A 25,482-nucleotide genomic window follows, 5' to 3' on the forward strand; every position below is an offset into this window, starting at 1 on the left:
TAAGTTATTAAGTACAACATTAATCCAGAGCCCTATAAAATCAGCACTCTCCCTTTCCAGTATCTGCATGACCAGTCTCATGCTGACCCAGTGCTGAATGAATTGCAAGCATCTGTCAATTTCTGATGCTGATTAGATTAGACACTGCCCTCAGAACTGTCAGGATAGAGAATCCCTTTCTCAGGGCTTTGTTCTGTGGTTTTATTTCATTTCATTATATTATTACTGATGCTTCTGTTTTCTCAGGGGCCAAACCAATTTTATTCCTCTTGGTTTACTAGCATTTCTCAGTCATCCTTTCTCTTGCAACCCCACAGCATGGCAAGATTACACAGCAAGAGAACCAGTGGTGCAATTCCCGCCCCACTTTATTTCTCTCTTTCTCTCTCTCTCACACACACACTCACACATACTTCTCACAAGATATATCTGCTCTTCTTGACAGTTATAGCTATAGCTCAAGGGAAGGAAAGACACTTTGAATAAGAATACCTATATATAGAGAAAGGCTTTGTCCTTATGTCTCCAAGGTCTTATCTAAACTAGGACCCATGAAGAAGCATTCCACCAGATAAAAGAGGCACTCTTATCCAGCTCTGGCTGCTGTTGGAAAGGGGCTAGATTAACCAGAGGTCTGGTCTTTGGCTAGCTGACACCCAATAGTTCATACCTACACCACTGCAAGGTTTTGTTGCTTCCTTTGCAATGGTTTGGCCAGAGATCCAAAAGCAAATGTAAAAAAGGCATACAGATTAAGTCTACTTTAATGTGACTACTGGTTGAGTTAGAAAAAGTACCCAAGAGAGGTATGTGGTTAAGAACGTGGAAGGTAACAAAATCTCGATGTAAAATTCCTTGGCTGAGTCAGCGTGGTGCCAGTACGATTCCCCCTAAGACCCTTGCTCAGAACTTCACTGATGGCACTTTTAGCCCCTTGTTTTGCTTGCTCTTAGCTTCTCTTAGACACCGTTATCCAGGCTTCCTCCTTTGGTGAGGTTACCAGCTCATATTTGGTCTCCATGACTTGTCCTTTCACAGGGTGGAGATACAGTTTCCTTACCAGGACACTCAGCAGAACCGTAGTCACCATATAGGCAAACCTGAGGGAAGAGGCAGGAGAAAAGAGTAAAAACCTTGCTATGATGTAAATCTGCCAAAGGACTACTGCCAGCTTGGACAGATTGTCTCAGCAGTAACAGGAAGAGGCTGAAAGCACCTTCTCTCCTGTCTGCCACAGAGTCACACAAAGACCTCCTTCCCTATGCTCACCTCAACTCTGGGCACTCCTGGCTTCCTGAAAAACCCAACAAGGAGAGGTTTTTCATGGCCGATTCCTCATTGAATCTCTCTGGGTCAAACCTATGAAAGACAAAATACACTGAGGCTTTCTGTGCAGGCACAGGATCCTTTCCCCGGACACATGTGTGCACGCACACGAGTAAGAAACTGGCAACAAAATACAGAATCTCACTAATCTTCTCTCTCTAAATCATGCTGGGTAATTCCACACAGATATACGAAGGAAATTGTGCATCCACTCCATCTACGTTCCCAGCTGGTCAGCTGTGTCCCAGCTTGGTCAAAATGCTGATAAACTGAGCTAGTGTGACACAGGGCTGGAACTAATATGCATTACCTCTCAGCAGTGGGTGTTTAGCTTGAGTACGCAGCTGAGCTGATGCTGCTGCCTGCCCTCTGTTCCCCTCCGGGGCACACACAATCTGATTTGCCTCCCACTCTCTCTCCCCCTGTGTCCCTTCCTCTCTCACTTCCAAAGATACTTCCCTTTTCTCCTTGCCCCTCACCCTTCTCTTCAAACAGCTGGGGTGTGTGTGTATGTGTATGTGCTGGGGGAGGGAAGCTGGTGACTCATTCAAGTGCGAAAAGTGGTTTCCAGCATTAGGATGGTGGAGGCTGTGAGAAAACTATTATCCAGGGCTGGCATGAGTTAAAACAAGATTCCCACAATCAACTAACCATACGGAGACTAATAAAATATCATTCAATTTAAATATTACAGAAAAAACCAAACAGGAAATTTGATGGATGGAAGGCAGTTCTCTTTCACTTTCTGCTAAACCTTTCTGCGTATACTTCAAGCCTTTGGCTCCCTGCCTAAACATCCAAGCTCTGCTTCTACCAAGGTGAAAGGGCATGTGGGTGCTGACCCTCAGTAAAAGCAGCATCAAACTTACATTCCCCCTGAACTGAAATGGCAAATTACAGATGTTGGAATAGGAAAGAAAATGCAGCTGCCTAGCAAACAGCCACACACAGTGTTTTTGTACAGTAGGTAGGTGAAAGGATCACAAAGAACTGATCTCCTATCTCCATCACAGAAATACACATCTACCTCAGGCTAAACCTCAACCTCCTTCTCCTTGGAATAAACACACTGTGTTCATAGCACTCCTCACTGTCCCTCCCACGAGGCCACAGCAAACCCTTCCTAAACACAGTGCGTGTCCTATCCTAGTGGGCAATCCCTGCCAAGATGCTTGTAGATCGGTGCATCAATGTCTGACCCTTTTGTAAGAAGAGCTACACTTGCAGGAAAGGACAAGTGATGTTCTAAAGGCTCTATTCTTTCTTCTAAATCTCAGCTGTCTGTTCTCTCTGTCTAGAATAACTGACCCACATTTTTTTCCCAGCCCAAGTGAAGTAAGTCAGATACATGTTAATATTTTCCACGTGGAGGCCACAGGAAGCTACAGCAATTTTTTTATTTAACCTCCAAAATACCAGCCTGGATCCAGTTTTGTTTTCACAGACAGAAGTAATGAGGCAGCATTTCCTTTCCCCCTGACAAAACAAAACTTCAGACTGACATTTCCTCCCTTGCATCATTGTTTCATGATGACAAGTAGTGATTCCAAAGCCATTCAAATCACTGTTCTCTCTCACAGAAAACCTTAAAAAGAATTTACCAGTATTTGCCAGGGAAGCTGTGTGTGTGTGTGCACAAAAAAAGTTTTTATTAAACTCTAACACATACACACACGCACATGCAGACCGGAGCATGGGAGGATCATGACTTGAATTGCTCCAAAATCCCGCCCACGGAGACAAACCAAGACCTTCATAAATGGGTTTTCTTACAGACTCCCCTTCATCTCCAAAATCTGCTTAAGGCGGGCCCTGCAGCCAAACAGGCTGTGCTGTATGATCTAAAGAATATTAATTAAGAAAAAGGAAAGGAATTAGCTGCAATAGAAGTCTTGATTCTACATACTTGTATGGTGATGGCCAAGATGAACTATCCTGCAGCATCACACCAAGAGCGTAAAGCACAAGTGTCTGCAAAGAAAATTAGGACATGTATGTCAGAGCAGAAAGAAATGCACAATTAAAGACAACTCTGGACAGCCCTGCTGGATGATGATTATTCTGTAGACTAGTCATATTTATTAGGTGGATTAAAAAGATAATACGCTATATTAATCTACAGATTTCCATAATCCATGCCCACATGTTAGGATTTTAACTTCTAAGGCCCATGCTGCAACTGTTGGTGGTTAGAGAGGGTCTGATCCCATTCTTCTACTCTTGCTGGCACGTATGTATGGACTACTTTATTCTCTGCAATGGAAGGTACCACTCTGTGCGGGAAATATGGGTGATATGATCAGGCCTGATATCGTGCTCTTTTATGTACAACTGAGCCCATAAGCCCCTTCAAAAGATGATTCATCCCTGGTGGACCCAGAACTAGAAGCAAATCTGCGCAGCAGGAGAACACGAATTCCCAGAGCCTCTCCCACAGAGGAATTGCAGGGCAAACTTTGAGCTAAACTGTACTTTCAGATGACAGAGCAGCTGCTCAGGTTCAACAGTGTCAGAAGAAATGGTCTTCCTGCCTCAACCCTCCGCAGGAAGAAGAGGAATCAGCAAATTCCCCTCCAGGAAAGGAGACTGGCCTACTGCTCCCGGTACTGCCCTACCTCTTTGGGGACAGTATGTTGGTCGACTCTGCCCTCCAGCTCCTGCAGCTGTGCAGCAACGGGAGTAAGCTTTGCTGTTCGCACTGTCTCACACAGGACTTGCCGACAGTATCTGCAACCAGTAAGACTTGGTTAGTTTAACCCTCCCAGAGAGAAGCTTGTCCACATCCTTGTGGCAGCAAGGAGAGCTGAGTCACCTGCTGCATTTAGGGTCACAGTCTGCTCCTGGAGCTGTCTCAAGCCACACTGAGGCACTCCATTTTTGTCTGGCAAGGAGTCTCAGCATCTTTGCAAGAAGCATTAAATCTCATTATCAGCTTTTAGGGAAGGTTATCGAAATCTCTCTTCACCACACTTTTTTCAGATTTTACACCAAACTAACACTGCTAAAACGCATAAACACACCAGCCCTTTTCCTGGACCTCTCACCCATACAAGAAGCAGCAAGAAACCCACATACTCAATGCTCCCTTACTGAAACTCTAACACTAGTCCAAATACAAAATGCATCCAGTTGCACCAACACATGCATGAAAAATAAAGGCACACTGTTGACCAGTCATCATCCTAGTTCTGTGGCCCTTTGAAAAGAAGATTATTCCATGCTTTCTCTCTAAATATGTCTAACATGAATCCAACCATTAAAATGACCGATTACCTCTACTTTTGGAAAACTAGGACAGAAACCAAACAAGACAGTAAGCAAACAAATTTTGACCTGGCAGCCAGGGCACTGATTCTGTGCTCTCCTCTGCTGATGAACCTAAAGGGTTTCCTATAGACATCCTGAAGAGAGCAGCTTGATCCCCATGTCTGGAGCCCTACAGCAGATTCTCTCTGTGCTGCAAGTCATCCTGTGGTTTGATCACTTCCAGAAAAAAGAAGGCAGTTGCTTTTGGATGCCTTCTCCTGGCCCAGTGTAGGCTGGGCATCAGGCTCCAGCACATGAAGCCCCTGTCCCTACCACATGAGATAACTTTCCTCTGCAGTTCCTTCCATGGGACCCACCTGAGCTGCTCGATTTTCTCATGTGTAATTGGTCCCTTCCCCAGAACGTGGTCCATCTCCTTGTAGAGATTCTGCTGAACATCTTCTGAGGTTGTCAGGAAATAGACTGCCCAGGTACACACTGGGGAAGAAATCAAGACAAGACTGGACCCAGAAAATTCAATCCTTTACAAGCTGCATTCAGTTTTCTTCCTGTATTTGCAACATTACTTTTTGACCCAGAAAAGGGTGGCCCCCGTCCACAGCAGGCTGTACTGATTCTGTATTCAGTGGCAGGAGTAGAGGCTGAACTCCTGTGTAACAAGAGACCCTGCAAGCTAAAATTCTCTTTCCAATGCTATGAGGAGCTTAGGGAGCTGTGCAGGAGACTGAGCCATTCAGCCTTACAGCTCTGGGGAAGGGACCACACAGCCCAGCAAACCCTGGGGAACCAAGGTTATTAGACCAACCATGCAAATGAAAGGCTGGTTTGTCCAAAGCATCAGAAAATTCCCTTATTTAGGGGGCTTCCCCAGCACATCTCAGGTGAGTGCTCCAGACAGCCAACATCTGGGGCTCCTGACAGGGACCGACAAGAACAGTACAGCTCTCTGCAGCAGGTTGGCCAGCACTTGTCTCCCCTACATCTATTTTGTGAGGTAGTCAAGAGATATCTTCAACAGCAGAGTGAAAAAGAAACCTTGCATAAGAAATAAGTGTGTAGGATGCAGTTTCCCTAAAGCTACAAAGAAATGTTTCTACCACTCCAAACTGTCTATTCGTGAGAACTATCTGGAATCCCTTAGGAGTCAAGCCCCTTAAAATGACAAGTCTTCCTGGAGTACCTGGAGAGGATATTCTCTGGGGAGAGTACTATCATAGTTGTCAAATTTACTTTCCACATTCTTTAACACCCAGCTGCACCTGGGAGGTTTTCTTTGGAGTCCCAGCCTCATTGGCTGAGATACAGGGCCTGATAATCATCCCCCTTTCATAAGAGATTTTACACAGCTCCAGTTTGTATTTTTATTTGGGGTTTTTTTCCACAATCTTTGCACAAATCCAAAGTAGCTCCTTTGAAAGTCTTCCATACATGGAACACACCTATCCTCCAGAAATTCAAAGCGGCCAGTCAGATTCCAGCACTCTGCTCTAATTTCCTTCCCATATGCCAGAACCTATTTTACGACATGATCTTTGTGGCTTACATCTTTTGGTGCTTTTTCGATCAAATTTAGCATCAGTTGGCTGGGGTTAGAGTGCAAGCAAAAAGCAATGCGAAGAAATTCTAAGGTTCACCAAAAGACTGGGAAGGTTGTCAAACACAGCTTAGTTTCAACTGACTAGCTGTGAGGCTGTGTTGAGAGTCTGATGTAAAAATTAGCTGCTTCTATATATCTGTAGCTCAGGAGAAAGAGAATGATTAATACAATTTTTTATTAGCCTAGAATAAGTCTCATGTCATCACACACAGTTTTAGACAGCTGAGTGTAAGGATGGAAAGTTACCTACAATCTGTACTTACAGTTAGCAGTGATTATGCATCCTGCCAAGGAGAAAATCATTGTATCTTCCAGAATCTAGGAAATAAAATCTACTTCAGAGAATGAATTTCATAAGACTGTTAAGATAAAAAAGAAGTGGCACATTCTCCACTCAAGCACATGAAATCCCTTTAGTGCAGACAGCAGGAAATACATCTAGAAGACACGGACTGAACTCTCTATAGAACTTCCACTGGAATGGCACATGACACATAGTTAATATTAACATACTTCTGGTTTATAAAAATAGCAACGAAGCAGTAGCAAGGAAAGCTACCAAAGTCTAATGCAATTAAATACTGTAGGAGTGGAAAAAAGAACAAGAAACACTGCTTTAGTAATCTGACCTAAGATGCAAAAACTTAAATTACTCAAAGGCTACAATGTAATGAGCTGCCCATCTAGCAAAACCCCATTACTGTGTAATCACATAACAGCTGCACAGACCTGCTGGTCACTCAAGCTCCCCTGCAGCAAGGTGTCTATAAAGACGTGCCTGTTGAATGATCTGCCTCGGCGCTCCTTTGTAACTTTCCTTAAGGTGGATTCCATCTCCATCAGAGCTTTGGAAGCAAAAAGAAATGTTTATTTCAAAACCTGGTCATCCCGAGTGCTGCAGCGAAGCAAATCCATCTCCCCAAGCAGATTTTCAGACCAGCTGTCCCTGCTGGGCTCACTTACAGAAGCAGCCTCTGTTACATGTTACTGCCAATTTGGAAGGCGGTATCTCCAATTTAGTTGAAAATGTAGGAACCAAATAAGACAGGTTGCCTATAAAAAGCCACCCTTACAGGTATAACCGAGACACGTACTCTATGAGCTGAAATCACATAAGGGGAAGTCAAATAACAGTTAGTGTTGAACCATCAGAGAACGTATTTAATCAGCCCCCATAAAAAACGTCTGAGCCAGATAACACTAGTTGCATGGCCTGTAGAGTTGTAAGTACTAAAGTGTTACAGCACCTCCAGCCACTGATGGTATCCCTTTTGCTAGGGGTTCCACAAGCATGGTGCAAGAGGATGGCTCTGTGCTAATGAGCCTGCATAGACAGAGAGACGAAGGTGGGGAAAACGTGGGAGGGTTTTGGCACAAAGAGTTCACACATCTGAAGATATTTGGGTGCCTAACTCCTCATGGCTGTTGTGGGAACTGGGGGGAGTTAGGGACCTAGATGCCATTGGCTGTCTGATTTAAATGACCTACTCAAGACTACCCAGGAAACATGGAGCAAAAGTTGTATCTGAAACTCAATTTACCAAGGCCCAATTCAGCCCCTTCATCTTAGAACTACCCTTCCTCCCTCCTCTCCGCATAGGAAGGCCAGCAACACTTAAACACCAACCCTCACTATCTGGAGTTTGTGAAATTGTGTCCTAATGCATCATCCTACTACAACTCCGGAACAGTCCTGAACAAATGCCCGTGGGAGACGCCCATTTTAACAGGGCAGTAGTTGTCCTCACGTTCTGAAACCCACAGAACCAGCAACATAAAGAAGTAAATACTGGGTTTGGTGGATTTGCAAGCAAATCCTTAGTTCTAGATACAAGCTACTTTTGTTTAACATCTTGTCAATCAATACTGAAAGGGTTTAACTATTAACAACAAAAAAGACAGGACAACCAAAAAATAAAATAACTTACTGTGAAATATAGGAGAAATAAAAGCACTGCCATAACAGACCTGAAAATCATTTTACCTTGTACTACCACATCAGAGGCTATCACGTGGAAGGTATCCACCTCTGTACTTGTGTTTTCTAGCCTGTGAGTGACTGTCTGGCAGTGCATTCACCAAATGGTGCATCATAAGAATGACCATACAGGCCAAACCAAGTGGCTCCATCTGTCTCCACCTAGCACAGTTGCCTGCCTCCAAGAGAGGTCAAAAGTGGATGCTAGGGAACAGAACAGGAAGGGAGCAAGGACACCGATACTTCCCAGGATCCTCTATCAATCTCCAGACTGTACAGACCCTAGAACTAGACCTGGAACTAGAGTTCTAGTCCTACAAATTTCTTGTGCAATGGCAGGCTTGTCACTCAACTCCAAAACAATGATCTCACGCGAGAGTAAGAAGGACACATCTGGTAGCTTATAGCACGATGACCAACTCTGCAGAAAAGCCAAGACAGCTGGGCAAATTAAGTGCTTCCATACGCTAGCTAACTCTAAGTACTAATCAGAGTGGAAGGAAGACTGTGATTTTGGGAGGAACCTACCATCTTCGTAGAGCTTCTTCCTAGTCATGTTTTTGTCAAGGGACCCATCCAAGAAACCTTTCCCAATCTCTGACCAGATCTGAAAGAAGGACAAAGAGAAGAGCACCATCACTTACCACAGGCTGAGACTGCTGGGACTCTTCTATTCTTCCCTATTCAGGAAAATGAAAACACCAAATAAAATTAAGACTTCCTGTGAATACAGAACTGGTCCCCTCTTTAGGACAGCATGTCCCATTCCAGATCTTACATCTATGATAGCTGAAATTGAGTTGAAATGAAACAACTGCAATTACAACTGTAGGAGAAAAGGCATGGCGATCTTAAGTAGAAGATGGAACTGTTTCTTTCCCACCCTATCACCAGCAGATTTAACATCCCCAGATGTGGACACAGCTTGGGACCTCCTCAGATTTTCATTTCTCCACAATGTCACAGAGCCTTCAGAAGATCTTTGAAAAGGAGAAGTTTCACTGGCATTCCCAGTAGAGTTTAACTGACTTAGGTACCAAACACTTCTCAACTGCCATTAGATCTGGGTTCCCGATCCCCATAGATCCTTTAGAAACACCTTAGACTAATGACAGCAGGATCAGCAGTAGGATCTTTCTGATAGTTTCAGCTTGGGACAATTGAGGCAGAGCCCTCAAGCTCTTAAGCTTAATATTAGCTTAATGTTAAAGTCTCAGCAGTAGCTTGTACTAAACTGTACACAGACACAAGGTATGTGCTGTTGGCATGGAAAAATACAATAGGAGATTTCCTGGCTCTTCGTGACACTTACTGCATCATGGTGCCTGCGGAATCGGATGACTTCCCGGTCATCTTCAAAGCTGCTGCCCATAGCCGTCTGCGTGACAGACTTCATGGCAAAGCCCAGCATGTGCTGGCAGAGTGGCACGTGTTGTGCCTCAGGGAGGGAGAGCCATTTGGCCAGCAACTCTTCTGACAGCTTGAGAGGGACGGAACCATTAGTTGGCAGTAATATCAGCAGCCTATTTACCAAACATACCCTGGAGACATTCCCACCCAGTTCCTAAGGCAGACCACACTTTCATGGCTATGGCATGAAGCTACACTCTTTCCAGGGTTTCCTTCCATTGTTAACTTAAACAGTAACATTTTAACCTCAAATCTTCTGCCTCTTCCCAAGGTTTTCCCCCAACAAGGCAGACCTGTCTTCCTCTCTTGTTGCCTCTGTCACAAAAGAAACCTTAAAACCTTTAATACTAGTAGCTCCAGACTGGGAAAACAGATTATATTCTGGCTGCTGGACTGAGTCAACAGAACAGTTGTTCACCTGTTTGTGGTCCCAATAGCTGGTTCCTTGCTCCTCCCTCCTGTCCTGGAAAATATATCTAGAATTCAGATGCTCCGGTATCTTTAACTGCATCTGGTATATTGGCATAAAAAGTCACCAAGCTCAGCCATTCCTCCTAACCCACTGGAGTTAAGAGAAACCAAATATTCACACCGTGCTTGAACGGGCAGAGGCTGTTTGCAGTCTCAGATGCTTATAGTTCCAGCACTAATTTGAATGCAGCTCCTTTATCCTAGTGATCATTCTCACTAAACTTTCCCCTGTGAGCCACACAGGGCTTCTCTGCTGTACAAAGGCAGTTACGCACCTTCTGGATGAGAGCAAAGTTACTCTGCAAGGACTTGGTCACACCATTTTCATACAGCTTTCTCCTCATGTGGCTCTCTCCTGTATCCCCATTCAGGCTGGACTGGTACCTCAGGAGGGACTTCAGCATTGTTTCAAAGGGATCCACTGAAAGCAAATAAAGGAACCACCATTTGAAAGTCAGGCAGTCACACCACACAGGGATGATGAAAACAGCAACCTCTTTAATCAGGTGCTGCTGCTTCTGGACAGTGAGCAAGGCATGGCTCCTTCCCCCAGGAACAGTCTCTTTGGGGTGTCAAGCTTCTCTTGCTCAGTGTGGGCTGGGACCTTATAAGGTCTCTTTGTGGCAGGGTACCATCCTGCAATCAGCTCCCCCTGCAGAGGTTGCCTGCTGGCTCTACCAGGTAACTCTTTAGTAATAATGCCTTGGAAGCTTGTTCCCAGCTTGCCAGTTCCCAGCTGGCTGTGCCACTGACTTGGTGACAACAGTGAGCGTGGCATGCTCCTTCCCCTTCTCCTCCAGCCTGATCTGCAGCCCCTCTAGCACATTCTCCCTTGACATCTGGTGCACCCTCCTGCCCTGACCATGGCTATGCACTCAAGACATAGCAACTCGCATGAGAGACTTCGCCAGAGGTTGCTTTCTGCATTTCTTTCTTTGCTTCGCAGCCCCGGCAAACCTCATTTGACACCCTACTGCTCCTGCATGATTTCTCTTGCATGCACTGAGTTCCCTGCTGATGAGCTCTTCCCAAACTAAAACCTACCTCTCAGTCAGGGCTGCCTCCAGCAGAGAAGCTCTTATAAAAAACAGTACCCCACTAAGCTACAGAATGCTTTCTACTTCTAATCGCCTTACTTTCCATCTTCCTTCCACACAGACACTTGCAACAGTGTACAAACTAGACGAAAACACATATCCTCCATCTTCAATATCCGTGGCTCACTTCAGTTAGATTTTTAACTCTGAATTTCACCACCGGGGGCCTCTACTTAATGAATTTGCTAAAGTATATTAGGTGTCAATGCAAAACTGTGCAATAAAGCATGGCATATGCTTTTCCCTTTCTGTAAACTTTTCTGTGGGTCTTGCAGAACTGGCAGAATCTTTAAGGAACTATTTGGAAGCACCAATCAGGGGGTTTTCAAGAGGGATATTTTCACTGTTTATCACCGTCTGTTATTTTGCCCAGATGGAGAATGAAACCTCTGAGGCATCAGAAAACATCAAGGCTGGCCTAGACACATAGGACTCTACCAACTGTGGATGCATCTAGAATTCCCAGCAGAGATCAGGGCCTCATTATGCTACTGGACATACATACAAGAAGAGACAATTCCCACTTGCAGAGGACTTACTATCTAATGACACAAAAGCAGCTAATGAGGCCAGAGGCATGAATATGGTAAACTTTCCTAAATGCTTTTCTCTCACATCATTTCCCTTCCAATGTTTTTAAGCTCTACATCTCACCCTCTTTCCCACTTTGAATGACAAGGAGTATATGCATGTGTCTTTTGGCACAGCAGATGGTACCTGCGGCTCTCCACGTGGAGCAGGCTGTTATGTGACTGTAGTTGCTGCTGACAATTCCTCCTCCAAGGTTCTTTGCCATGGAGTGGCTGCTGCTATTCATGCCACGATTCCCTGACGACTGGCCCTGGCAGAGCTAGGCACAGCACTGGGGTAGCCAGAAAGACACATGGCTGGTGGTAAAGCCCACACAGCAAATCTGGCAAGCAGAGGCATTTGGAGAGGCCAGAGGACGCTTAGCACCATTACCTGCAGAGACTGCAAAGTTCTCCTGGTGCATATGAAAGAAAACCGCTGGATCGGCCACGGGCTCCATTTTTTAACCCCCTGTCCCTAGTGCAAACTGGCAGTCCCATGCCACTGATACACTCACTGTTGTAAACCCACAACTGCAGAGCCCAGGCTGCCCTTTGCTGAGGGCTGGCCCTGCCTCGCAGTATTTGGGAAATGGCTGTTTCTCCACAGCTACGGGAGGCTAGTGACTCCAGAAGGCAGAAACTGCCTCTTGGAAGCAGAGCTCTGTCCTGCCAGCACTTCCATGGACTTCCTCCTTTGTCCTTGTCTTGAAAACATCTCTAGGGTTACATTTTCAGTCCTCTTAGTGAAGCATATCAAAATTTCGACTGTTCCTTCCACTTACAAGGAAATCTTCTCCCTCATCCCAAGAACCTCAGAGTGCTGTCCTGGACACCATTGTAAGTAAATATGGAGAAAAGATCTAACTCTGGATAGCGGAGACAGATGCCAAGCAGAACTGAACATCAGAGATGGAAATGACCTCTGAAGCTGCACAGTACAAATGCACACAAAACAGCAATGAAGCTGTCCTGCTCAAACAGGCCAGGACCCATAACTCCATCTCCAGCATTCAATGTGCTTCAGGTTCATTGTCCCAACCCAAAAGGTGACATTGACTCATGGGAGTTTTCCAAGTGTGTCTCTGAACCCACTGCTCCTGGCAATCCTGAACTAGTCCATCCTCTTCACATCCACACCCTCCGCAGGCCTGGACTGCTTCTCCAGAGCCTCTCACGGGAATCACCAGTACCAGCAGCAAAGTTTTACTTCCTTTAAATTCTCCTTGCAAATTAATCTCAACCAAGCTTTAAGAGGCCATGAAAACATACCAACTTCAAACGCTGCTTTAAGCATGAGGAAAAACAGTCTCCTGGCATTGGGAAGCTGTTAGTAACTATGAATGCAACTAGTCCAACTTCAAGGCTCTCATGAGAGATGCACTATCAGCACCTCTCTCTTTCTCTCTCCAAGAAGTTTGGCCATACCTCTGACACACACGAGACGAGAGGAACCTTTCTATGCTACTTGGAGCCAAACCCTACACATCAAACTTGGAAACCAACAAGCTGGCATCTATGAAGAGCAGCTCTGGCCTCAGGTACCCCAGCAGATTGAGGAGGAGTCACATGGCAAGGGTTTTCAGTGGGGCTGGAGAGTCAGGAGTTGGATATAACCCAGTCCACAGTGGGCTGTCTCCTGCCCCACAGCACTGTGTGCACAGAAGAGATACAGGCAAGACTAGGTCTCCAACAAAACTGCAAGCTGCCCAGAGCCAGTTCGTGGCTGAGAGCTACCACAACTCTACAACAACTATTCCCATGCACCAGGAAATGGTACAGGAACTGCTTTGCTACAGCCACTCAGCTACTACATGTTGTTTATACCTCAAAGCTCCAGGAAAAACAATCAGTAAGATTTCTCACCTCTAATAAACTTTGAGCACTTCTGACAAGCGTTAGTGCTAAAACGAAAGCACTGATACAACTACCATCGCTGCTTTTTCAGGTCTGAGTTCAGTACAGATCATGAGAACCCTCCTTCTTAAGCCTGCTGCTGCTGCCGCCTTTATGAGGATCCCCCCATAAGCTCTTACTTCTGCTGGGCTGAACACACTTTCCCTGGCTCCTCCTGCACGACAGGCTCCCCACCGCTCTGAGAGCACTGGCAGCCTTTCTTTGCACTTGCTTTATTCAAAATCATGCCCGAGTACAGAGGTCAGGGCCGTACACAGGATTCCAGGTCTGGCTCATGTTCATCTTGTGCAATAGCCTAGATGCTTTCCTCTCTCTACAGAAAATACATGACTCAATGTACCCTTTTCTTTTTTTCCATGGCCATGTCATCCTGCAGGCAATTAATGCAGCCTGCTCTTGCTCCTCCCCTCCCTGTTTCTGCTACCCCAGCCCTCAGGGGTACCCATCTCACTCTGCTTCCCTGTGTTGACAAGGGGTCCCAGCATGACACCATCAGGGCAGGCTGCTAACATAACTGGGAGTATTTCACCTCCCCAACCCAGCATTTCGCTTTCCCAACACAATCCAGCCTCGCTCCCTCTTTCACTTCTCATAACCCATTACCTCCAGCTTCAGTGATGACTCAAGCAGTGTCCAAGCAACTTCTGAACTAAAACCCTGACAGAAACACAGTTCTATCACTTTCCTTGTCTAGAAGTCTAATTATCAAAGAAGTATGACATTCATTTCCTATTTATCCCCATCCTTAAAAAAATACGTTTAGCCCTTGGCATAGCAGGGTGCCAGACTAGTCTGTAGCTGCCTGGGTCACTTCATTTCCTGCATTTAAGTCCAGGCACTGTTTTTCTCCAGTATTTGGGTACTCCCAAATTCAGTACCTTTCTGAGAACTTGCCTGCTCAGAGGCCTGTCACCACTTCTCTGAGCTTCGAGAAAGTGACTGTCTGCTGAATTTCCCCCAAACACACTTGAGCGCGTTCAGATCTTTCAGGGTGGGTTTCCACCTTCTGGAGTGTCATTGCTATCCACTGTGTGTTGCTGATCTTTGTTAACTCCCACTCCTTCCCCAGATTGTCACCATTTTTTTTTGAGTCTGTCATGCAACTATACAAGGAGCTTACCCATCACGACCCCAGCATGAAGTAATGCTGAGACATCTGCCTGTGCCTAAAGACAGCCTACAGGATCAGGTCAGAGGTGTGCAACCAGCACCTCATTCAACCTTATGAGATGAAAACTGGAAAAACAAAACGTTAAACCCAAACATCAACTGAGTTAACTTATTGTCTGTGATCACCTTAGGAAGCAAAACACCCACCTAAAAGGCTTACACCGTAAAATAAATACCCTCCCAGGACTAAGACGGTCAACTCAGCTACCAGCACCACTGACCACTTCCAAGACTGGAAGATCATTAAAGGTTTTCAGCACAAAATTCTACACACCAAAGAAAAACAAAAGTTAAAGAACTTCTTCAAATAATACTTTACAAACCTCTGCACTGAACCAAACAAGGGAGCTGTCACAAACTAGCACAGCTGTTTTCAGACTTAATTTAGCAAAGTTCCCCCTCTTAAGTTGTATTTCAAGCTGCTTTTAAAATGTATGCCAAGTGGCTACAGGATCTTCACCTTGCTGTTTCAAGTGAGTAATGAGCATGATGCTTTCCATAAACATTTGCTTGTAGGGAGACGGTAAAAGACAGAAGCATACTAATTTCTCGATGGCTGTGGGACATCAGCAACTCTTGGTCACTGATAGTCAAGTCCAATAAGCAGGACTGAAGACATACCTGAACCACCACGTCAGCTGCAAACTAAGTCTCATTTTCTTTCTACTTAGAATGAAGCCCCAGCTTCCTTTGACATAGGATGCCCAGCAAGGCCAGAAGGAACAAATAGACTCAAAGACAAAGCAAAGGACACTTACACAGCCGGTTGGGGTTAATATGTTGTTTCAGGAGATCAATGGAGCCAAGGCTGACAACAAGACGCCTTCCAAACCAGAAAGAGACCAGTGGGCCATATTTCTCATGAAGGTTCACCAGGAACTCATGCAAACTGCTGCTGGAAATGATATCTGGCAGGTTGCCATCCCTAAGGAACACAAAAGAGGTTATCTGGTCATGAACAGCATCCTCCACCAATGTTGAACTTGATCGATGTGGAGATGGAAACCACTTACTTTTCATCAGTTGGAGCCAGCCCAGGGATACCTGATGCTTGCCTGGATGCCTAGAGAATAAAAGGAAATGCATCAACCTCCTTGAACTTAAGATTTTATACAAGCCCCCACTGCTTTCTGGCAGGAGAGCTGGATTTTCCACATCAATACTGCTGCACTACTTACAAACATTAAACAAAAGCTGTATAAGCCACATCTTCAGGCCTCAAACATGCTAAGACTTATGAAGCCAATCAACTGGAAGCCTGTGCCTGGTCCCGCTGGCTAAACCAGGGTTATTAATCTGGTTAGATGAAAGATCCCTGCATAAAGATTTAAAGGGTCAGGTTTGCAAGGTAGATCTTACACCCAGATGTTGCCCCGGAGATCTGCACACGTGCAAAACTGCAAGGTGAGCAGATAAAGCCTTTCTAAGAGGGATTCACCGGAGCACGGAAAACACGAGGTGTGCCAAAGCGTGCGGGCAGGCCTGCCCCGCTGGCTCGGGAGGGCCGGCCGGCCGGGAACGCCCTGCACAACAAGCGCTCCCGCAGGTGTCAGCCACGTCCCCGGCAGGACCCGGGCCCCGGGTCACGGGCACGGGGCACCGCCGGGGCGGGCCCGAAACCCCGCCCAAGCCCAGGGGACGTGGGAAGGGGCCGGGGCCGCCCCGGGGCACGGTGGCGGCCGGGCCCCGCGGCCGTTCGCTCCCTGCCCGCCTGCACCGGGGGCCGGGCCGGGCGCCCCCCCGCCGGCGGCGGCAGCAGCATTACCGGGTAGAGGTAGAGCACGGCGCCCACCAGGATGAGCAGGAAAGTGACGGCAAAGATGGCGAAGTCCAGCATGGCCGGGCCGGGCCGCGGCGGCGGGAGCGGCGGCGGCGGCTCGGCCCCACCCCGCGGCCCGCCGGCGGGGCAGGAAGGGGCGGGCCGGGCCGGGCCGGGCCGGGGCAGGGCGGGCTGGGCTGGGCGAGGCGCACCGCCCGCGGGCACGGCACGGGGCGGCATGGGGGGGCCGCGGCGCCTGCTGCTGGTCTCCAACTCCACCCTGCACGGAGGGGGGTACCTGGGCCACTGCCAGCAGCACATCAAGAGCTTCCTCGGGGAGTAAGCGCTGCGCAGGGGCTGCGGGAGCCTGCCCTGGGCCGTCCCCCGCCTCCGCGGCTCTAAGCGCTCTCTCCCCTCTCTTCTCCCAGGAAGGTGAAGCGGGTGCTGTTCGTTCCCTACGCCTTGCACGACCGAGATGCCTACGCCCGGACCGCGAGGGAGAAGTTTGAAAGCTTGGGTAAGGCTGGCCCGCCCCGGGCGCCGAGTGCCTCGGGCAGCTGCTCCGGAAACGTCGCCTTTGCCGTGGGGCAGCCGTGCCGCAGGGGCTGGCCTTGCTGGGCAGCACCCGGGCGGGCACTCGCAAACCGCTGCTGTAAGAGGGGATGAGGCGGTAAACGCCTCTGGGCGAGCAACTCTGCAACAGTCTGGTTTACTGGGGTCCGAATGGGGGTAGTGCTGCAGACAGCGGTGGAGAGGGGCTTGGCTAGCTCTGCCAAACCTGGTGACGGTCAGCAAGGGCAGTGAGAGCAGCAGGGAGCTGTTTGCTAACTTCGACCTAGAAGTAGATGCTTTAGAGGCCTCCGGAAGAAATCTTGTTGCAACACTTCTAACCACTTCAGGGAGGAAGTTTTTATTCCTGAATACTAAGTGGCATCTTTTTATCCTCCTTAATCACATGGGGGAACATTTCTTCCCGTACATCTTGAACCTCTGCTCAAGCCGTGCAACTACTGGTATTAAGTGAAGACCATTACTATAATGCACTTCAACCAGCCAGATACTGCCATGATGAACAGCAACTGAGCTTTGCTTTGAGCAAAGGTCTTTCCAGAGCAGCCTACAGGAACACCTCCACCTAGTATCTATCACTGTTCAGGATAACTTTGGACCTGTTACTGCAGTAATAATCAGTACTCACTTCCCTGGGGAGCACACTTTGCTCCTTGTCTTGCAGAAAGATTGCTGCTATCAAATGTCCATGTTCTTCTGGCTCTCCTGGCACTTCCTGTCCTCAGTGAACCCCAGCAAGGCAAATCTGTCAAAGCCAGACATTATAACCATTACAAAAATAATACTCAGATCAGATATTTGCACTAGTAATGCTAGACCAATGATGGCACATCCTGTTCAGACTCCCAGCCAAGCTGAAGACTGACAGCTTTTTCCCATCTCTCGTTTTCTAGTTTGCCAGTAATGCTCAGCAGCACTTTGTGCCTCAGCCTGCACCTGCTGAGTGAAATGCTCTGCTCTTAGACACTGAGCACATATATCCATAAAGCAAACATTTGCTTTGCTACAGCTGGATGCAGAAGTCCTGCGCTAATGTAGGGGACATGCTCTGTTTTGTGTTGTAGAGTTCTCTGAAGTTTCCCTGGTTGTCTGGTGAGACATTTGTCTCCGGGCAGGGGAGGGCAGGGGGTGATTGAACATACCACATTCTTCCTCCAAACTGGAGTGGCAAAGGTAAATACCTTTTCATTTAAGGTTATGGGCTGGACAGCATTCATGAATCTTGTGATCCAGTGGAAGCTGTAAGGAAATCTGAAGCAATATTTATCGGTAAGTTTTACTTCTTGCTCCCTGATGAGGGTTTATATAGGGCACTGAATTAGTCCTGCTCAGAGCCAGCACTGTAGAGATAACAATGAAAAAGTTGGGCCTAGCAATTATTAGAAACTACAGAAAACAGTACTTTAATTGGGAACAGTAAGACCCTAAATTTAGTGGTGGGGAGGGAAGTAGGAGAGATTTATTAATGCAACTTCATCTCCAGCAAGTTTCAGATTGTTCATTTGAACAGTACTTCAGTGTTAAAAACACGATCATCACAGCTGTACCATCACTTTATCAAGTCTAAGAAGATTCAGGGCTACTGTGCTCAAACTGAGCATAGTCCTAATACCACGCTCCTGGGTATTAGAACAGTGTCCGCTGTCAAACAGCCAGCATCAGTGTTACAAGAAGGACGCCGGGCATGAGCCCATGGCCTGCCCAATGACCATTCTTCTGAAGCTTCTGGTTTTACTGCTGCTCAAAGCAGGATACTACCCTGAATAGAGCATAGAAATCATTGAGCCTGCCAAGTTTGTAAAGGCTTCAATTAAAACTGGTGGTGAAAGCATGTTAAATAAGGTGGACTCTCTTTTTGCAGGAGGTGGGAACACATTCCGTCTCCTGAAAGCTCTCTACGACAACAGTCTGATACAGGAGATCAGGAAAAGAGTTCTTGAGGTAAAAACTACAGGACTCAGGCCAACTCTGAATGGCAGGATCTCATGCATAAGCTTTTGTTCAAACAAATCCAATTTGATTCTACATCTTTGTTTCTAATATACTTCAAATACTGAGCCATCTCATGCAACCTGGTGAACTGAAATCTGTGGCCAAATAAGGCTGTCATTAGTCACTGAAGCCTGAGAAGACTAAGGTCAGCAACCTGTCTTTCTAGGGCAGTTTCCCAGATGTGGGACTGCAGGACCTTGGTATGTACAATGTTGTGTAGTACCTTAGAAGTAAGCCCCTCAAAATACCAATGAAGAGCAGTGCAGGATTTAATCTAAGTCCAGAAACCCTGTTTTTCAGCTTGAGATGTCCACTTTGTATCTTGTTAATAGATACAGATGTGTTCAAGTTGCAGGTCGTCTGCTAATAAACCGACGATAGAGTTGGATTCGTACATGCCTTTTAGACAATGTCCTGTTGACATTGAAAATGGTGTAATTACCTTGGGTACCTCCTTGACCTGGAATTGAGAGGTATGAGTGCCACTGAGGCCTTCTGGTCAGCAGCCCCATTTTGGCTGGTGAATCTCATAAGGCACAGCAAAGATACACCATCCATGGAGGAGAACAGAAGCAAGATGTTCCCCTAGCAATATGGAACTGCAAACGACTTCAGGCGGATTTATGCAAGCACAGTATGTTTGAAAAGGCCAGCTGCCAAGAAGAAAGGTTAGCTAGGCTGTCAATATACAGAAATTCAATGCCTGTTGTGGGCAGAAAAGCCAGAAAATGTTCAATTCCCAGTGAAGTCTAGGGAACTATGTGGTTGTATTAGCACCAGTTCTCTCAAGATAGCTTATTTTTACAAATTGTTCAGCATTATCCAAATACTTGCATGTTTGTGTGGAATCCTTCCATGTACAGCATAGTACATATAGTACTATGTACATAGCAGTAATACCTAAACTAGTGCTAAACTAGCTGGTCACGGTATTGGCAAGGTGATGCTGTGGCAACATTGTACTCAGCATCAGCTGGTCTACTCTCTTCAGAAGCTAGTTAAAAGCTAGTTCAGATATTTCCTGTAACTGCAACGTAGACAAGTCCTCTCTTAATAGCAAAAAGTCCAATACATGCACTGATAACCTTATAAGTTCTCTCTTGTGATGGGGTCACAGAGTTGTGAGTACAGGACATTGAACAGCTAGTTCTCTGACAACCATGACATATACAAACTATCGCCCACCTCAAAACCTGAATTCTTGTTCTGCTTTTCACCTGTAAAGTTAGCAGTGAGATGAGTTAGAAGAACTAAGTCTGATCTGATTGCTGAGCCTCTGAGATTGATAGAAGATGCTATAAAATGCAGTTCCTAGTTGTGATACTGCATACTAATCATTGCTTTTGTGTTTCAGGATGGGATTCCTTACATGGGATCCAGCGCAGGAACTAACGTTGCTACCGTCAGCATCAATACTACCAATGACATGCCAATTGTTTATCCACCTTCCCTGCAGGCCCTAGGTTTAGTTCCTTTTAACATTAACCCCCACTACCTGGACCCAGATGTTAAAAGCACTCACATGGGTGTAAGTAAAGCATGCCAGAGATAACACAGTAACCAGGGTGCAGAGGTGTAACGATAGTGTGCATTTGTGAGGCCTTACAAAGCCATAGAATGTCTAACAGCTGCTCCCTAGAGCAACTGGAAATGCCAGTGAGGCAGTAACATTTTACTCCCTCCTAAAGCTTTTCTTTGAGTGGGAAGAGGAGTTGGCAACAGTAGTACTGAGGTGGAACAAAGTGTTTTTCACAAACAGAAGCTTTGCAATGTCTGAAATACTGATGCTTCATACCTGGCATGGAATTGGGGGGGGGGGGGGGGAGCAGAAAGAGATAAACTTGAAATGTTAAGATGCAATGCACTGTTTCTGGAAAGGCCTGCCATAGTCTGTCTTGCCTGCTGCTTGAGAAGACCTAACTTAAACATACCTTAAAAGGCTTAAATATCTAAAGGTCTGAAGGAACCATCAGAACAGGGAGATGCATGCAATCTTGTGTAAGAAAATACCTAGGCACTAGCATCCTTGCAGAGGGCACACCCTGTAACGTCCAGTAGTGAGCAAGCACATGTACTAGTATAGCTGAAAGAAAAACACTTCAACCATCAAGCACAAAGACTGATATCTCCACTGTATGGGGGAGCTGATTCTTGAATAGCCTGTCAGGAGCTAATTCCTCAGGAAACAGTTTCTGCAGTGCATCTTTTAACAGCCCAAATACTTTCTTCCTTGTAATCAAAATTTCTTCATGGTTAGAGGAAGTATTAAGAATTACGGGACAATGAAGAAATGGAGGATCAGGGTGTGCTTCTAGAATTTATATGAAGTTGTCTGTACTCATTTAATCAGCTTGTCACCAGATAAGCAGGCAGTCCTTTCCCTATAAATAACTTCTGCTGTTTCTCCGAGAGGAGGCTGGAAGCTCTGTGCTGTACGAAGTCCCTGCTGTATTCCTGTGTTTCCTTACCAACAAAATCCTTCTGGTTTGATTTCTTTAACTGCTGTTGCTCAGTTCAGCAGCAAACCCTCAGGAAACATGGCAGAGCTGTTCACAGAAGGAAATGCTTCAGTGTAATACCTACTTGAGGACAAACAAGCAGATATTTAATCAGTGGAAATCCATGGTTCACTACCCTCTTTCATGAGGGTGGCATCTCAGGCATTTGCTTCCACCACCTTCCTCAGTGCTCTTGTTCTGAGGGTAAGCACACAGAGATAGCATTAAAAAAAAAAAAGCTGGATTAATTGAGTGGAAGTAAGTTTTAAGGCTTTTCAGGGTTGGGATTTTGTGAGTTCTGTTTGATCAACCTGCAGCAGTTGCTGCTAGTGATGAAGGGTAAAATACGTATCTATTAAAGTCAATCCTGCCACTCTAGTCTGCTTGAGAGGAAGTGCCTGCTTTGTTTAATGTTATGAAATTGCTCGGTGTCATGCTACTTGGATAGCTCCAACTCCTACCTTACTGCCTGGGCAGCTAAATCTACACTCATTATTGCAGGAGACAAGAGAGGAAAGAATTCGCCAATATCATGAAGAACCAAACACCCCTCCAGTTCTGGTGAGTAGTAGTTCCCAGTCAGGAAGCTCATGGCTGTAGCATGGTAAACATTTTAAATGCATTCTTGCTAGCTTTCAGTGTGGGTTCCCCTGCCTGACAAGCCATACAGAATTGTGGCATGGAAGGCTAGTTATGTTCTTGCTAAGAGCTTCAACCTTGGATTTTGCTCACCTGCAGAAAATGGGTTAGAACAAATGAAATGCATTCTGCCTATTAGATGCTTGGAGTCCTGTTGCCAAACACTGTATTTTAGGCAGCTCTGATCTTCCCAGTCACTGGCCACCAGTCGTATGTTGTATGTTGGGGGTGGTGTGCATGCAGATGGTAAGATACCTCCCCTTAATCTTTTTGCAGATATTCTTAACTTTACATTTTATTTTAATCTCTGTAGGTTTCTGAATTTGCTCATTCAGTAGTATGTTCATAATTACAGTATGTCTATCTGGGGAAGTGGGACCTCCGGATTTCCTGTCCCTGTGCTTGAGCTTGGAGTATAAAGTTTGTGCTCTAACAAACCCAGCTGGCTGCTGCTTGGCCCAGACTGGATCTAGGAATGGTGGCAGCGGAAGTAATTGTGGAAAAAATACACTTTCCTTTTCTCCTTAATGGTTTCTCCTTTAAAAGTGAAAAATAAAACAAGAAAACCAGCTTCTAAAACAAGATAACTCACCTAATTTTGTCTTGGCATCTTTGTTAGAAATAGGTGAGCGAGAAAGTCTTGTCTGTAGTCATGGCGAGCTGCACTAAGACTGGCCTGCTTGTGACAAGCATTCTAGCCTTTCATATAGCTTGAAAATAATGTTAAATGTTTCCACCTACATTAGGGCTTGCGGGAAGGTGCGATGCTGCTAGTGGAAGGAGACAAAGCCACCTTGCAAGGAGTGACAGGAGCACGTCTGTTTTTGAGGTAAATGCTTCATTTGAATTGGTATCCTCCTTCAGACAGAAAGGAAGAGAGACTGCTATTAGACTCCTGGCACATGCTGCCTGTCCCCCACATCAGAAGTTACTTAATCCCTTGCTTCAATTTTTCTTTGGGGAAAACATGAGTATTGCTTTATGCTCCGAAGGAGCAGGCAGTATGACAGCACTCTAAAGGATGTCTAACTTACCCAGTAAGTGCTATGGCATTACATCCATTGATGTTTATATTTCCGAACTATAGTTACCGTTCACAGAAAGAGCCCCAGTAGTCAACTCTGTTATTGAAGGCCCAGGGAATGCCAGTTTGGCCCTAATGCGTTGAACTCTAGAGCAAGGGAACTCGTGTCTTTAGTAGTGAACATTACTAAGAAATCTAATATGTATGTCCTGTGATGCAGGCAAGAAAGGGAGTCAAAACTCTGCTGCTTATGAATAAAGATGCCTTGTTCTATCCCTAGTAACAGATGGAAGCACAGTAGTCCTAGCTCCTGTTAAAGCTCACAGTGTGGTTTGTCTTGTTTACAGGGGTAAAAAACCAACTGAACATGAGCCTGGAACAGATTTCAGTTTCCTCCTGACTGACAGTAATCTCCAGAATCTGTAGCCTTGCATATTCTGCAGCAAAAGTCACTATATGGGAAGACAATGAAGAGGAAGGAAAGAGATGCTTCTAGTCCCACGGTGGGTGGAGAACCTTGGCTTTATAAATAAATATGCATTAGTGGGCTCTTTTCCCAATCCTAATTCAGGTCTCGGACATCTCTCCTTCCCAGCTAAAAGACAATTTTTATTGCACTACTTGAGTAGTCATAGCTATTCTTAGTCCAAAAGGGTCTGTACATTCATGTATCCACTTTGATTCCTTCCCCACCAAAAAAAAGTTACTTTAGCACAATTAAGACAGGACACCGAGTCAGCTGTTCCTGCTGCCTACCTGTACTTGCTAAATGAAAGAATTGTTTGTTTAGTGTACTCCCACACTATTAGTTTCATTTTTGCGCTGTTAATAAAGTGAGAAGTTATGCATTCAATTACTTTTATTTGCTTCAGACTCATTTTAAATATATACAATGCTAATTATGTACAAAAGTGTGCAAGTTAAAAATTGTCAGGTTACAAACTTGCAAATACTAGAAAAGTGCAAAATTTTAAAACATCTTACACCATGCTGTACAGAAAAAAAAAATCCATCATTAGCCAATATACACACTCTTAAAACATACTGATCAAAACAAGATAAGACATACAGTATAATCCTAAAGCACCCAGAAGGGAAAAAGATATTGCACAGAAAACTAACAGCAAGTTCATTACAGTGCCTGAAGGCTCATTTTTGAAAGCAGGTATTTCCAACACTCCTCAGACCTAACATTTAACTCTTTTAAAAAAGGCATTTTTGGCATTTAAAAATCCATTTGTAATCACATAATTGCACAATCTGTAAGAATTATCAGAAGATATGGTTAACTGTTGCTGTAAGGCCTTTGTTTCCACTCCCTCATTAGCTTTAGTAAAAATTCATCAAGCAAACTGAGTAGCATCACACCTTCCATCAAAACACTGACCAAAGGGAGGTAAGTCTTACAAGCAGCATTTCTCTGATCTTTTATTAAGCTGCTCCTGCATAGTGAAGGGTTGAATCAGAACACGTATTGCAAGTTTTCCTTGAATTTTTTTTTTCCTCATGGCTTTCTTTAAGCAACAGCTCACAGCTACGTATGACTAAAGCAGTACTGTCAGGTGCAAGACGAAGTTTATTTTTAAAAGTTACTTCAAGGCAAAAAAAATGGCTCCCTCAAGAAAAATACTGACTAGACAGGAAGCTAAATAAACAAGTGGCCTCTAAGTTCAGTTAGATGTATGATATATATGGCTGGATGTTTTATATTGCAATCTCAAAACACCTTAGCAGCTTTAAACCATAATCTATACTGACAATCATGCTTCTGGGACAGAAGACGTGTTATAAAATTGTGTCTGTGCTGAGTATAATCACAGACCTAACCTCTGGAAATACTTGCCAAATTTCTCAAGTCCAGTAGATGAAAACAGAAAGAACACACAACTGGAGGAACTCTCTCCTGAAGAAAAAAAGTGACACACCTATTTTATCTGGGCCATTTGGGTAAATGGTAACTAAAAGAAAGACACACCAGTTTTCTTCCACAGATGCACGTCAAAAAGGTGAATTAAAACTCAACAAAGGGTACCTTTGATTAAATACTACAAGCAGTTCCTCACATATGGGGTATTCAAGACTGCAGTAAGATAAATAGCACTCAACTGAAACTGTGCAGAGCATGCTATGCTGCCACTCAGAGGCATTTCTGCATTCAGCCATCTGGTGACTATAATAGTGAAGGGGACAATAGTGTT

The 25,482-nt window shown here is 45.4% G+C and overlaps 2 protein-coding genes across 6 annotated transcripts; one reads left to right on the forward strand and one right to left on the reverse strand.

Annotated features, from left to right (window-relative positions):
* Positions 1-746: 746 nt before the first annotated feature.
* LOC127018131 (cytochrome P450 20A1) lies at positions 747-16,873 on the reverse strand. Of its 4 annotated transcripts, none has more exons than XM_050899511.1 (13): positions 16,860-16,873; positions 15,816-15,865; positions 15,561-15,727; positions 10,325-10,470; positions 9,481-9,648; positions 8,697-8,775; positions 6,920-7,035; positions 6,454-6,508; positions 4,950-5,070; positions 3,942-4,053; positions 3,233-3,297; positions 1,270-1,359; positions 747-1,100 (listed from the first exon to the last, which is right to left on the reverse strand). In XM_050899511.1, the coding sequence occupies exons 4-13, from the start codon at positions 10,451-10,453 to the stop codon at positions 950-952; spliced, it is 1,086 nt and encodes a 361-aa protein (XP_050755468.1). In that variant the 5' UTR covers positions 10,454-10,470; positions 15,561-15,727; positions 15,816-15,865; positions 16,860-16,873; the 3' UTR covers positions 747-949. The 4 variants fall into 4 exon arrangements, with proteins under 4 accessions (XP_050755468.1, XP_050755466.1, XP_050755465.1 ...); XM_050899509.1 differs by lacking the exon at positions 16,860-16,873 and adding an exon at positions 16,568-16,642; XM_050899508.1 differs by lacking the exon at positions 16,860-16,873 and adding an exon at positions 16,568-16,642 and having other exon boundaries at positions 8,697-8,807; positions 9,477-9,648.
* On the forward strand, positions 16,548-24,206 carry LOC127018132 (alpha-aspartyl dipeptidase-like). Of its 2 annotated transcripts, none has more exons than XM_050899513.1 (8): positions 16,548-16,610; positions 16,994-17,078; positions 18,326-18,400; positions 18,993-19,072; positions 20,478-20,651; positions 22,123-22,182; positions 23,007-23,089; positions 23,632-24,206. In XM_050899513.1, the coding sequence occupies exons 1-8, from the start codon at positions 16,599-16,601 to the stop codon at positions 23,708-23,710; spliced, it is 648 nt and encodes a 215-aa protein (XP_050755470.1). In that variant the 5' UTR covers positions 16,548-16,598; the 3' UTR covers positions 23,711-24,206. The 2 variants fall into 2 exon arrangements, with proteins under 2 accessions (XP_050755470.1, XP_050755469.1); XM_050899512.1 differs by lacking the exon at positions 16,548-16,610 and adding an exon at positions 16,800-16,900 and having other exon boundaries at positions 16,990-17,078.
* Positions 24,207-25,482: the final 1,276 nt, after the last annotated feature.

The sequence above is a fragment of the Gymnogyps californianus genome, chromosome 7 (genome assembly GCF_018139145.2).
Source record: "Gymnogyps californianus isolate 813 chromosome 7, ASM1813914v2, whole genome shotgun sequence".
NCBI classification, from domain to species: domain Eukaryota; kingdom Metazoa; phylum Chordata; class Aves; order Accipitriformes; family Cathartidae; genus Gymnogyps; species Gymnogyps californianus.